This window comes from Protopterus annectens, chromosome 8.part0, assembly GCF_019279795.1.
Source record: "Protopterus annectens isolate FY-2018-M chromosome 8.part0, PAN1.0, whole genome shotgun sequence".
NCBI classification, from domain to species: Eukaryota; Metazoa; Chordata; order Ceratodontiformes; family Protopteridae; genus Protopterus; species Protopterus annectens.
This window is the reverse complement of record NC_056741.1, coordinates 1,353,146,922-1,353,159,886: the sequence shown is the minus strand read 5'-3', so window position 1 is coordinate 1,353,159,886 and position 12,965 is coordinate 1,353,146,922. Positions and strand designations below refer to the sequence as shown.

The 12,965-nt window shown below is 39.0% G+C and overlaps 1 protein-coding gene across 8 annotated transcripts in view; it reads right to left on the bottom strand.

Moving 5' to 3' along the window:
• PHLDB1 (pleckstrin homology like domain family B member 1) overlaps positions 1-12,965 on the bottom strand; it is a 2,201,164-nt gene that overhangs the window by 795,086 nt on the left and 1,393,113 nt on the right. For all 8 annotated transcript variants that reach the window (XM_044080920.1, XM_044080921.1, XM_044080924.1 and 5 more), the window contains one exon: positions 5,796-5,933. In XM_044080920.1, the coding sequence (XP_043936855.1) occupies positions 5,796-5,933 (138 nt within the window). The remainder of the gene's footprint in view (positions 1-5,795; positions 5,934-12,965) is intronic.

The following is a 12,965-nucleotide window of genomic DNA, read 5'->3' as shown; positions in this document are numbered from 1 at the left end:
AGAAATGACCAACAAATGTACCTTGATAGAGGAATATGCCATTTTAGTAACTCATGTAAACAGTCAAAAACCAGAAGCAAACGGGCTAGAAAAGGATCCTGGTTCTTTTACTGACAAAAAATAGAAATGCTTTTCACTTGTGTGTGTGTATATATATATATATATATATATATATATATATATATATATATATATAAATGATTTTTCTATTACCAAGTTTTCTCAGCTCCTTTAATACCTGCTGAGTACCTGCTGCACCTCCTCAAAAATGCCTAAAAGGTATCAAAAGTCTGTCATCTAAGCAGTCAGGTGAAGAGTTTCTAGACAGGGGTATATCAAAGTATCCCTGTTTTGTGTGAGCAAATCCAGTCTGTGAAGAATCGTGTGATAACTGCTCTTGGCCAAATTAAAAAGAAGACATGACCACTGTTGCCTGGGCCAGAAGGATACCACCACCGCAATCTTTGGACTACTTTGGGTATTAATGGAAAGGGTGAAAAGGAATACAGGAACATCACTGGCCATGGGAATGAGAAGGCATCTGTCTTCTAGGCCTGTCTGCAAGGAAGTCTGGAATAGAAATTCTTTAACTGTTTGTTTTAAAATGAGGCAAATGGATCTATGTCAAGTGTTCTCCACAGCTGGATCAATTTCTGGAAAACACATGGGTTTTGTGAGGGTCTGTCCCACTCCTGCTCATCTTGTCTGCTACATGATTTTGCTCTGACTGAATATACAAAGCCTGAAGATTCAGGCTGGGCTGAATTGTTACCTCCCAGGCAATCACAGCAAGTCTGCAAAGGGGAAAAGATCTGGTAACCCCTTGTTTGTTTATGCACCACATCACTGTGGTGTTGTCTGTAATAGCTTCCAGAGATACTGGGGACCAGAAATGATTAAAGGCTTTTAACGCATTGATAATTGCCGACATCTCCTGGACATTTGTGTTTTCATCTGTCTCTGGAGTACCACAGACCTTGCACTTTCACCCCTTTTCAGACTGCTCCCCAAGCAAAGTCTAAAGTAGCTGTTGTGACAGACTAAAAAGGAGACTGAAGAAGAAGGGGAGACACAGATGAAGAGATAATTGGTACAGCTACCAAAGTAAGTTTCTTTGGACAAACCCAGAACTGGAATCTGAAAAGATAAAGGGCAATGATCTGAGGTTCTAGTGAATTCTTCTCATGTGAAGTCTGGCTAAGGGATTCATGAGAATCCCATAATCCTGAGAAATTCCCTTGCAGAAGCCGGAGATTGGCTGGACAAATCCAGGAAGATTTCCTTGCACTGTTCTCCTTTGTCCAGTGGAAGAAAAGCTATCCCTAGGGGTGAATCTAGAAGACATCGCAGGAAAAAACTACTGACTGGGAAAGGATGAGAGATGAATTCTGCAAGTTCATTTGAATCCCCAGACTGAGCAGCAGCTTCATGGCCCATGTCAGAGAATCCTGACAATTGGAAAAATGTGTCTGCAAACATATGACAATCATTCCAATTTGGAAATATGTGAATGTCTTGAAGTCTGCAGTTAGCAATCACTGAAGCCAAGCACTTTGTACACACACTTGGCACAGTGGACAAATCAAGGGTAAGATGGACACACACACACACACACACACACACACACACACACACACACACACACACACACACACACCTTTAAAAAATGAATTCCTTACAAATGAGAATGTGATTATAAGCATCTTTTAGGTCGACTGTTAACCATTAAGTTGCATTTTAAATTTTGGAATCTTAAAAAAAGACTGAAAAAAAGAGATATGTCTATTGTGGTCTTCAAGTTCCCTCTTTCTTTGGTACCAGAAACATCTCTGAATAAAAACTTTTGCCCATTTGATCTGAGGACATAGGTTTTATCACCCCCCTAAGCCAACATTTGCTCTAAAATTAAAGAAATCAAGGAAGTCTGGTTTGCAAGATGATGAGGAACCCCTTGAAAAAGGGGAAGAGATTCCAAATGCCATCTGTACCCCTCTGACAGATAAGTCTCAGAACCCACTTGTCTCAAATAAACTGATATCACTGTGGAGGATGGTGGCCTAGACTGAGGAAGAGATTTGAAGGATTGCCAGGGTGTGAAAGAAGAGAGGCTAGAAGAGGCAAATAGTCATTCCAAGTTTTTTGGACTGCCCTTAGCTCTGGGAGGCCCCTATTTTTTCTTTGAGCCTTACTGCTACTGCATTTTTAGATTTTGCTTGTTTGAACTTGTCTGAGACTGCTTACTCTGTTTCCTAGAACAGGAACAAAGTTCCTAAAACAAAGGAAGGTTTTTACTGAACTTTTGAAAAAGAAGGTTGAAAACTGGAGTGACACCTTGAGTCAGTTTCCCTCTCTCATCAATTTCTTTAAGGACCTCAGCAGCAGAGGACCCAAATAACACATCTTTGCCCACGAGAATTAGAATCTCATCTTCTGGTAGGTTTTGAGAATGTAACCAATAAAGTATTTTCATAACTGAACCAGTAACAGCTGCTCTGGAAACAGCATCAGTAGAATCAGAAGAGCACTTCAAAGTACTGGTTACCTGAGAAGTAGACATAGTAACGGTATTTAAAGCAGTAGGAAGGTTAACAGTTAACTACATCATGTTCTCAAAAGAAGCCAGTAAAAAATTAACATGTGAGCCTGTCAGTTCAAAATTCTGAAAATTAAAGTAGCAGACAAATACATTCTCTTCCCAAATCTATCAAAAGCTTTCCCATCCTTGTCAGAGGAAATGGGGTCAAAATTCACAATATACTTGGTAGTAGAAGCTCAAATTAAGACAACACTGCAGGATCTGATATGGAGTTACAGAACAAGAATTTGTGAGTCTAAAGTACTTTAATATAACCCAAGAGACTTTTTAGGGGCAGGAGCTGACCGTCAGACACAACAAGCTGTTAAGAAGGCTTCCTCAAAGGAAGACAACACAGAAGAAACAGCTGCAGGCTGAGGAAACTCTAGTTATAACACATCATAATACTTATATTCTGCTACCATTGAAATAATTCACTTATTTGTTAATAGTATCAGAAAATTATGCATTTTCTGGAGGGAAATAGGAAGAAAAACTTCTCAGAATCAGAATCTTCAGCTTAAGGAGAATTAACTGAAGAACCACACTCCCCCTTCTCTCTCTACTCATCTGATTGGAAACCATTTTCAGACTATGAGAAAAATCTTGTCTCTCTCTCTCTCTCTCTCTCTCTCTCTCTACCAGAATGTAGTGGGGAATCAGGATTTAATATATTAACAGCACAGAGAGAGAGATTAATCCATTACCAAATCTTCCCTGTCTATAAAACTAAAGAGACAGGAGAAGAAACATTTTAAGTTTCTGCTTTTTTTTCCTGGAAGATGCTTTGGAAAAGAACCAACCTATGACAGGAGCATGAGCCCGGGAATCGGGCACTTCATCTTCACCCACTGCTTTCCCAAGAACCCAACAAGAGTGGTTTCCTTTGCCTGTGAGGTCAACCCAACAGCCACAGAGGACTTGCCAATCTCTTGGTCCTTAGTGGCTTCCCAAGGAACTACACCAGAGGGACCAGGAACAAAAAAAGGGATGACCCGAAAAAACAGTTTTAGCCACAGCAGAGTCACCCACCAGCAACTGTAGCAGTGTTGGAGCCAGACAGACACACACACACAATGACTCCCTAACAACTTTCTTCCTCAAGCAGGCAGGGGAAGCAAGAACCACCCAACAAATGCTCCATGTTCATGAAGGGAAGGAGACCTCACAAGTGCTAGGGCAGCCTGAGTCTAGAGACCTTCTGATAGGAAAATGAATGTTTTGTGGTAAAATTTTCTGTGACAGTTTCTAAAAGCACCAAATCCTGCCCCCCACACAATTACTTTGCACAAACAGATAGACTATGCCAATAAAAATATATTTTACACAGTTCTGTCACACAAGTATTACATAAGTAAAAATCTCATCAGCAATATGACAATCTCCAAGCATAATATAATAAAAGTCACACAAAAAACATTTTTCACAGAAACATGACATAGCGGAAGATTTTCCTGAGGGGACTTTATTTATTTAACATTTGTTGACCAGAAAAGTCCGACTAGGTTCCACAGAGCCTGTTTTCACTGGAGGTCCGGGGAGAAATGCTCCAGATGCATGTCTTATCTGCTCAGCTTTGAAAGGATTGCTAGCCAATTGTCAAATCCACGAAACCCACAGAGATGAAGCAGTCTGTCTGTAAGAAAATTCGGAAGCTTTTAGCATACAAGCTGCCTCTTACACATTTCTGCCCATGCCACCGGCAATTTGAGCATATGGAATGTGCCCTAAAGCTTTGAATGCTGCCTGGGGGTCACATCCTAAGCAAGGACATAACATTTATCTTAGAATACTGTAACAGTGATCTAAATGTTGAATATTAAATGAGTCCCATTTTATTTCAGGCTGTTTAGTGTTCTGCTTTGTAATGTTTTGCCATTTCAGACATTTAACATTTGTATCGCATACAATTGTCCAACTGCGTCTTAGTGAGCTATGAGCCATCCATCTCTAAAATCCCCACATAAAGTGCTCTATAAAAATCAGACTGTTCTTCCACTTATGATGCATTTTGGAAATTGTTTTCTTTTTTTTTGGTGCAAATCTCACTCCTGCCTATAAAATGACTTACTATTTTTCTCACCACAATGGACCAAGTATATTTGCTCTGCTGCCTCTGTACATCTCTAGTTCTGCTTTAGACATGACATGGTAATGCACAAAACAATTACCTCTGTGAAAGGTTAAGCAATTCTCAGAACTGCTAGCTTTGTAAAGCTGCAACAGTATTTGCCCTTTAAAATATGTTCTATTATGTCCTGTTATCCTTTGTGTCTGACTGCTAGTGACGGATGCATGCAGAAGATGCTGGGCTACTAAAGTATTTTAACCACACTCAGATGATCCACAGTCAAGGTGGCAGAATGTAACTCCCAATTTTTTCTACAGGGGAGTACCCCGCACTTAAAGCAGTTACTTGTGAAAGTCTCCCAAGTGAAACAAAATTATACCCTTTTCCATTGAACTACACGTTATACCCTTAACTGGCAGGCAATAACGTGCCAATCCACAAAATATAATGCATCCAATGCAATTGTACTCCCTAGGAAATGACACATTTCAAAATGTTCTGTGTACAGAAGCAATATTTAGCTCTTACTACAGTCTTCTGCACTATTTGTTTCTACTAGTGGTGAGAATAACTATGGTTCATAGTTACAACAGGGTTATGAACCAAACAGAAACTATGGGTATAGGGATGGTGGATGGTTGATACTAAATTCAAGACTTCTGTAGCTTCTGGTATCATCATATTACTTAACCGCATAGATTTCAACTTTTACACTAAACAAACATTCACTTTGTGTCAAAAATAGAGTGGTTACCATGTTTTATTAATCTCTACATGAACACGATACTGAATTTATCTGACTAGTTAAGTTCAGGACAGGCATTTCTGCAGTTTTTATTTATCTGAAGTCACACATTCCAGCTAGTAAGAGCTATACACAGCAAATCTACAGAAACTGTCTGCATACCAATAAATCAGAATTAGCTTAGAATGCAAATGTATCATGATTCATGTAGAAATTCCTTTTGTAATAGACAAGCATGTGATAAACAACTTAACTGTAGCTATAAGCCTCTCTTACCCTTACTTATGGCTTTACCACTAAAATGTTAAAAGGTCACTGTCTGATGACAAAATATATATATCTGACATGCTTTTATCAAATATCCTCTACAAGTAAACATTCCACTAGAAGCCTGAGTATTTTACCTTGTCCTTCTCCTGTTGGATTCCGAGTTCCAGTTCTGTGAGCTTCTCTTCCAGCTGTCCTACTATGATGTGTTCCTGTGCAATTTGTTCCATTTCAGATTCACGCTCTCCTTGTAAAAGAGCCCGCTCCATCTCTGCCTGTGAAACACAAGATTAAGTTTTCACATACATTTTCTAATTTCTACCCTGTTTACCTGGTCCTGTTGTAAAATTTACATTCATGACAGCTACATTTCACAGAATATTTCACTTAATTACTGACAGAGCAATAAAAACAATGAGAAAAAAGCAAATAGGCATACATGAATTTTGATCACTCTGGTCAGACATTTAATTTATATTTTACATGTATTTTACTAAACACACTGGTCACCAAATCCAGGGAACATTTTCAGGAGTAAAATGGGCTACTATCAAGATAAACAATACTGTGAAAGTAAGGGGGCAGTTTGACTGAAAATTATACAGTATTAGTAAAACAGTGTGCAAAAGTGTTCATAAAAATGTATTTTATTTTATTAATTTATTTTACATTTGTTTACTGAGAGTGTCTGACTGGGCCAAAAGCCCATTTTCAGGGGAGGCCCAAAAAGAAAAGCTCCATTACAAAAAATATTTTTAAAATGACATGTAGAAAGGTAACACATAAGTCACTAATACAGGTTCTCTAATGGTAATGTTTGTTATATAGTATCAAAACAGAAAAAAATATATAAGGCACAGGTAAAAAAGTTAACATATGAGCTGAAGTAAGAATGGACTTAGATACAACATGGTAATTTATAGGTTCATAGGTGTTTACTAGGCTAACGACCACAAGGGCCTTTTTAAGCCTAGCCATGCATCCCAAATCTCTGACAAGTTCTAATACCCTTGATAAGTGTAAGCATGGACCTGAAAGATGAACCATTTACAAGTTACCTCTGTCCATTAGAGACACAGGTGCCAAACCACGGATGAATTGCTGGTTTCCCATCCAATTGTCCAAGTTGCACTTGAATTGGGTTAGGGAGGAACTCTGCTTCACATGGATGGGGAACTTATTCCATAGACGGGGTAGTCTCTGGGATACATACCTATCTCTCCAGCAGATCCTATTTATATCACAGGCAAGGTTTTAAGTCTTTAGGATGGGTAATTCTGGTGCTGTGTGTTTTGTGGATATGCAGGAGGTCAAGAGTGGGGTCCAACAATGCTCTGTATGCCAGGCACAGATCTCCCCTCAAAAGCCTGTTGCAGACAGAATACAGAGAAAGGACCTTGAGGCTGTCTGCATAGGACACATTACTTATGCCCTTGTATTCTTTTAGTGAGGAACGTCTGTGGACTTTCCAGTTGTTGAATATGCCTGGTTAGGTACATACCAAAGGGGGGCATTGTACTCAATGATAGGTCTGATGAATGCCAAATACAGTGGGACAAGGACTTCCTTGGACTTAGATGCCATACCTTTGTTACCTACCTAAGTTGCACAACATAGAATGATTTCCTCACCACTGTAGACATGTGATGATCAAAGGCTAGATTACTATCTGTGCATGTCCTTTAGTCCCTCACTACTGGGTCAACTAACGGGTGTGTTGAGTGACATGAATAAAGTCACAAATCAGACTTCTGTACTACATAATAAATAGTCATTGAGTTTTTATGTAAATATATATATAGGAAGGTAGTAAAGAGAGAGAGCAGGCTTGATTTATACTGAATGTAAAAACTTATAAGCTAGGTCAGTGTGGTGCTATACAGAGCAAGGAAAAGGTCATTCTGGGGTAGTGCAGGAGCAGAGCCACTTACTGATTAGGTGTTCTTGAGGATCAGTTTGAATTTGGAAGAGTTTGCAGTGTTGGGTATATGTTAGGAAATGGAGTTCCGGGTCTTTGATATTTGGTTGGAGAACAGGGAATCCCCAAAACTATTGCTGGCTTTAGTGACCTTTAGTAGAAATTTGTTGGATAACTGCAGGGATCTACTATTACAGTAAGGCCGAATTACGTTTCTGAGGGCAGGGCAGTTGTCTGGTTGGTGAATAATGGTGTGGGTAACTGTAAGTTGACTGAGAGACAGAAGATTTGTTAATTCAATCCACTTTAGCTGGTGGAGAGCTGAGCAGTGCTGTGATCTATTAGGGAGGTTAGTAGCAAATCCAGCTATTTTATTGCAGCAGGCTTCTAATTTATTTAGGTCTGATTTTCTAAGGTTTATAAAAATGGGGGAGGCATACAGCAGAGTGGATAGTAGATGCGGCCTGGCTATAGACTGTCTGGAGGTATGAGTGAGGAATGGATTGGCTCTGTACAGTGAGCCAAGGTTGATGTGGACCTTTTTGATGGATAGGGCTATGTGTTTGTCATATTTTAGGGAGTTGTCAATTGTTATCCCTAGCAGTTTGGTATGGTCAACAGGTTCAATTCTGGTATTGTTAGAGAAGTGGATGATAAAAGAGGAGGGGGGCTCAGACATTTTGTTATTTGAGAATAGCATTAGTTTTGTCTTGTTTGGGTTAAGTATGAGTTTGTTATCAGAAAGATACTGTTGTATGTCTGTAAGGGATCTTTGGGTTCTAGACAGAAGCTCAGGAAGGGAGGGAGCTGCACAGATGAGGGAGGAATCATCGGATTATTGTAAAACAGCAGCTAGATGGGTGACAGTACTGAGTTTATTGGTGAAAATAGTAAAAAGTAGTGGCTCATGAATAGACCCTCATAGGGACAAGATCTCATTTTGCCACTTGACTGCTTACTGGCGTGAAACCATAAAATGGTTGAATGGTACAGGTTTAAGGCAGCTAGTTCATTGAGCAGTTTTTGATGGGATATTGTATCAAAAGCCTTAGACGTGTCAAGGAATATAGATGATATGACTAGTCATTGTTTCTTAGCTGGCTGACTGTCTATGAAGCTTATAAGAGTGGTTGTCATACTGTGTTTTGGTCTAAAACCATGCTGGGAGATGGAGACAAAGTTGTTGTTTAGCAGAGAGGGTAGGAGTTGTGATTGTATGCATTTTTCGAGAATTTGGCTAGGGGGTATAGTACTGCAGTTGGCCTATAGATTGAAATTCTAAAGATGACCTTCCTTTATATAGGGGATGATATGAGAGATTTTCCAAAGTTTGGGAACATATTCTTCAGAGACAGAAGTGTTGATTAGTATGGAGACTGGAAATGAGATGGAGTCTGCTGCCAACTTAAGAAATTAATTGGGAAGCAGGTCTGCAGCAAGTGATGTAGGTTTTAGTTTGTGTAGGAGTTTATTTATGGAACTAGTTTAGATTAGTCTAACAGAGAAAGACTTGAGTAGAGAAGAACTAGAGGGAACAATTGGTGGGGTATTTACTAGGGACAGTTTTGAACTTATGAAGTGAGTTATACTGGGTAGCTATTGTCTCGTTGGTATTTGGGGAGGTAGGGGTTGGGGAAGTGCCTTGTTCTGGGTTTAAGAGTTATTTTATGGTGCCCCATAATTTCCGTGGGTTGTTTTGATGTTTTTGTTGGATTACTGTATAGTATGATTTTTTTTTTGTCATTTTTGATTTGTTTGTGTTTTTTTTTTTTTTGGCTAGATTTCTTAACTGGGGATATTTTAGAAGGGAAGTTTGGTCTTTGGATATTTGATAAGTGTGACCAGGAGCCTTTATCTCTTTGTTTCATGAGCAGTTTTGCATCTTTTTGATTTTTTTAGCCATATGACTGGTTTGGATTTTACACAAATTTTCCTAAGAGGGTGCTATACTGTCAAGGGTTTTGAGGAATTTATCATTAAAGTACTGGGTCACATTGTCTAACTGGAGAAGTTTTAGAGGGGGTCTAGTCACATTGTTTTAGCTGGGAGTTAAAGATTTCGGAGGCAAAACTTATTTTTCTGCGGATATAACCATATGTGATGTTCTTTGTAGGGCATATTCTGTGTCGGAGAAGACAGGTGGGCACATGGTCAATAAGATTGTCTGAGAGGCAGCCAGAGTGGGAGGGCCTGTTAGTAAGTGTCCACTCCAGGATGGAATGTTTGTTACTGTGCTTGCTGATTTTGGTTGAGGAGCAGATTACTTGAGAGAAACCATAGAGATTAATGAAGTTGGCTGGGTTATCAGAGGTGCAGGTGGAGCAGTCTAGGTTAAAACCTCCTAGGATAATTGTTTCTTGGTTAAATGTTGAACCAGCCCAGCAAAGAAGGTTTTGGATTATGGAGGTATTTCACTGGAGGGGGGGGGGGGGTATAAGCTGCTACAATGATAATGCTTTTGTTAGTGTTTAGCTGGAGACGGGAGACTAGTATTTCTGAATCCGTTATCAGGAGGGTTGCTTTCTATACGTTCCAGGGTAAGTTTATCCTTGTAGATAATGGCTATGATGCCACCATGTTTATGAGCCCTGTCAAGTCTAAGGATATTGTATCCTTGGGTTAGGGTTTTGCTGTCTTTAATATGTGTTTTAACCAGGTTTCGGTTAATACTACAATATCTGGGGGGTATAGGGAGAGGGCATGGTGAAAATCATGGATTTTGTTAAGAATTCTTCTTAGATTCATGTTTATGATTAGGAGATCAGAGCCATTTTGTGGGTGATTGAAGAGGTTTAGGACAGAATGTCCAGGTGGATGGGGAGTCTGTTGGAGTTCAGGGCCTGGATTTGGATGCATGTCCCCCTCCTAGATTAAGTATAGACAATTTGAACAGAAATAAGTGATACAGTTTCGGTCGCAGTTTAGCATATTTGCATAGTAGATGTGAGGCAACTAACTGTGTGCAAGTGTATTTAAGTGAAAAGAGCTCTCTGTAGGAATTATACAGGTGTGGTGATATTACAATATCATGGGAGATGGTGACTGTTGGAATGTTGATTGGTTTTATGAGAGAGAAAATATATGTGACTTGTAGATTATGGTAGGAGGTAATTCAGAAGGTTGTAGTGAGCAGGCTGAGCAGAAGTATGTGTATGTGTAACATTTTAGCTCTACTAAGGGTAGAGTATAGTAATGAGTGTGTAAGAGATAGAAGGTGCATGTTAAATAGAATGAGAAGCTTCTTAGGGGAGGTATTGATTACTTTGTTACAGGAAAATTGAGTAGTAGTGGTTAAAATTGGTGATTAGATGGTTTAGATGATGTGATTGGCTAATTGGACCTGGGCTGTGTTTGTCTTTATCTACAAATGTAGAAGTTGTGGGGGTGAGTGGGATTTAGGAATAAGGTAGGTGAGTAGATTCCCTGCCCACAGTGTGAGTAAAGCACAAGAAAATTATCAATTGCAATGGGATCTGAGATAGGTTCTCACACTCTTTTAGACCTTGTAAACGTATATCTAAAGTCTACACATTTTTAAATTGTGTCCATCTAAAATAAGAATGTTATATACTGCAGGACTTTTTGCTAATTCTTGGGTGCACTAGCTGAGAGTCCGAATATTGACTACTAGTGAAAAAATCTTACGGGACTGAATTTACAACGGAGGCCCTCAAGGTGAAAGGAAAAGCAGCAGCTGTCCTTCCTGCAGAGTGCTCACCCATTATGGTATCACAGTTGAGCACCACTTCAGAAGTGATGGTTTATCACAAACAAAGTTAGAATTTACTAGTATGAAGTTGGTTTGAACAGCCCTACATTAACATCTTAGCAGGGACTGCCTCTTATTTGTTTTTCCTTGTTTACTGGTTTGCGGTTTTCTGTGGGAAACACTAGCCACAGTCAGAGTGGAGCGAGGGATACAGAGTTCAGACACTGTATACTGTGTAGCTACTAAAAAGAGATAGAGAAGAGAAGCAGCTAGAGGGATTCAGCAATAAACAATATACAACAAACTATTACAACTGCAATAAGGAACATCACACAAATATACACTTGTGTTCTTCACACTATGTACCCTTTAGTCCTCAGAACATGTACTAATATGTTAACAAAACTTAACATTACATGGTTATGGAATTTTAAAACTCTAGAGGCAAACATTGGACCCCTTTACTACCATTGCTGTTTCTTTAACTTAAAAGTATAATTAAAATGTTGCTGTTTAATATTAGAACAAGTTGCATAAATTAGTTGCTAGACTTCTAAAGAACAGCACCAGGCTATTTTGTAGCAATGCTGTTTCTTTACTTAATAATACAGGTAAAGTGCAGTGATTTAATAACAAGAATTAACAAAAAGTTAGTCGCAAGACTCTATGGGAAGATATCGGACTGTACCAGTATCTATGCTGTTCCTTTACTTAATAATATAAGCAAACGTTGCAGTTTATAATTACACAACTAACAGAAATCTAATTGCAAGATTGTAGAGGCGGTTACTGGACTATTTCACTCTCAGTACTGTCTCTAAAACATCAATTCAGCATTTAAAGCATCAATTTAAGTACAGACCATCTAGCATCAAGTTAAGTGCAGCACATATATTAGTCTTTTAGAATACTTGCGTTAAGGGCGCACAACGCTGAGGGACACGGACAGCTGCAATGCGATTCAAAAATGTCACCTGTAACTTTTATAAACTTGGTTCAACCAGTCTCAGACATTACATGGGAGGGGGAGAAACTACTCGGACACAAGCACGAAGTTTAATTGACACAACATATAGTTAGAATCCCTGCCCGCAGTGTGAGTAAAGTACAAGAAAAATTATCAGTTGCAATGGGACCTGAGGTAGGTTCTCACATACTTTTAGACCTTGTAAACATACATCAAAAGTCTACGCATTTTTAAATTACAAAAGATTAGAAGCCCTTGGGGTCTACAAAGTATACCTCATAGTCCAGCTCTGTAAAAGTTGTCCTCTTCCTTTAGTCACTTTGCTTCATATTTTCTTCCCTCCATCAAATTCTTTCTAACCTTGCTTTCAACTAATTTCGGTATCAGACAGAGAATTAGCAAAATTAGCAAAAATTTCTTCAGATGTCAGAGTGAGTCTGATCAGAGTTTAATTTTTAGGCAAGCATATATTCATTCACTTGTGGTCCTACTCAGTCAGATAACTGTAAGCAGTAGATTCTGTACATCATATTATGCTTTAAGCCCCCACCATCCTTTCTAATCCTGTGCACATGCCATCTTTAAGTAATACCATCATAACTCACTGTGCACTATGATGAGTCTCTCCTCCTTCTCCATTACGTTACCATGTCCCAAATGCCTTCCTGTTAGTTATTTTTTTGCCATTAAATAATTGACCCATGAACCTTTTC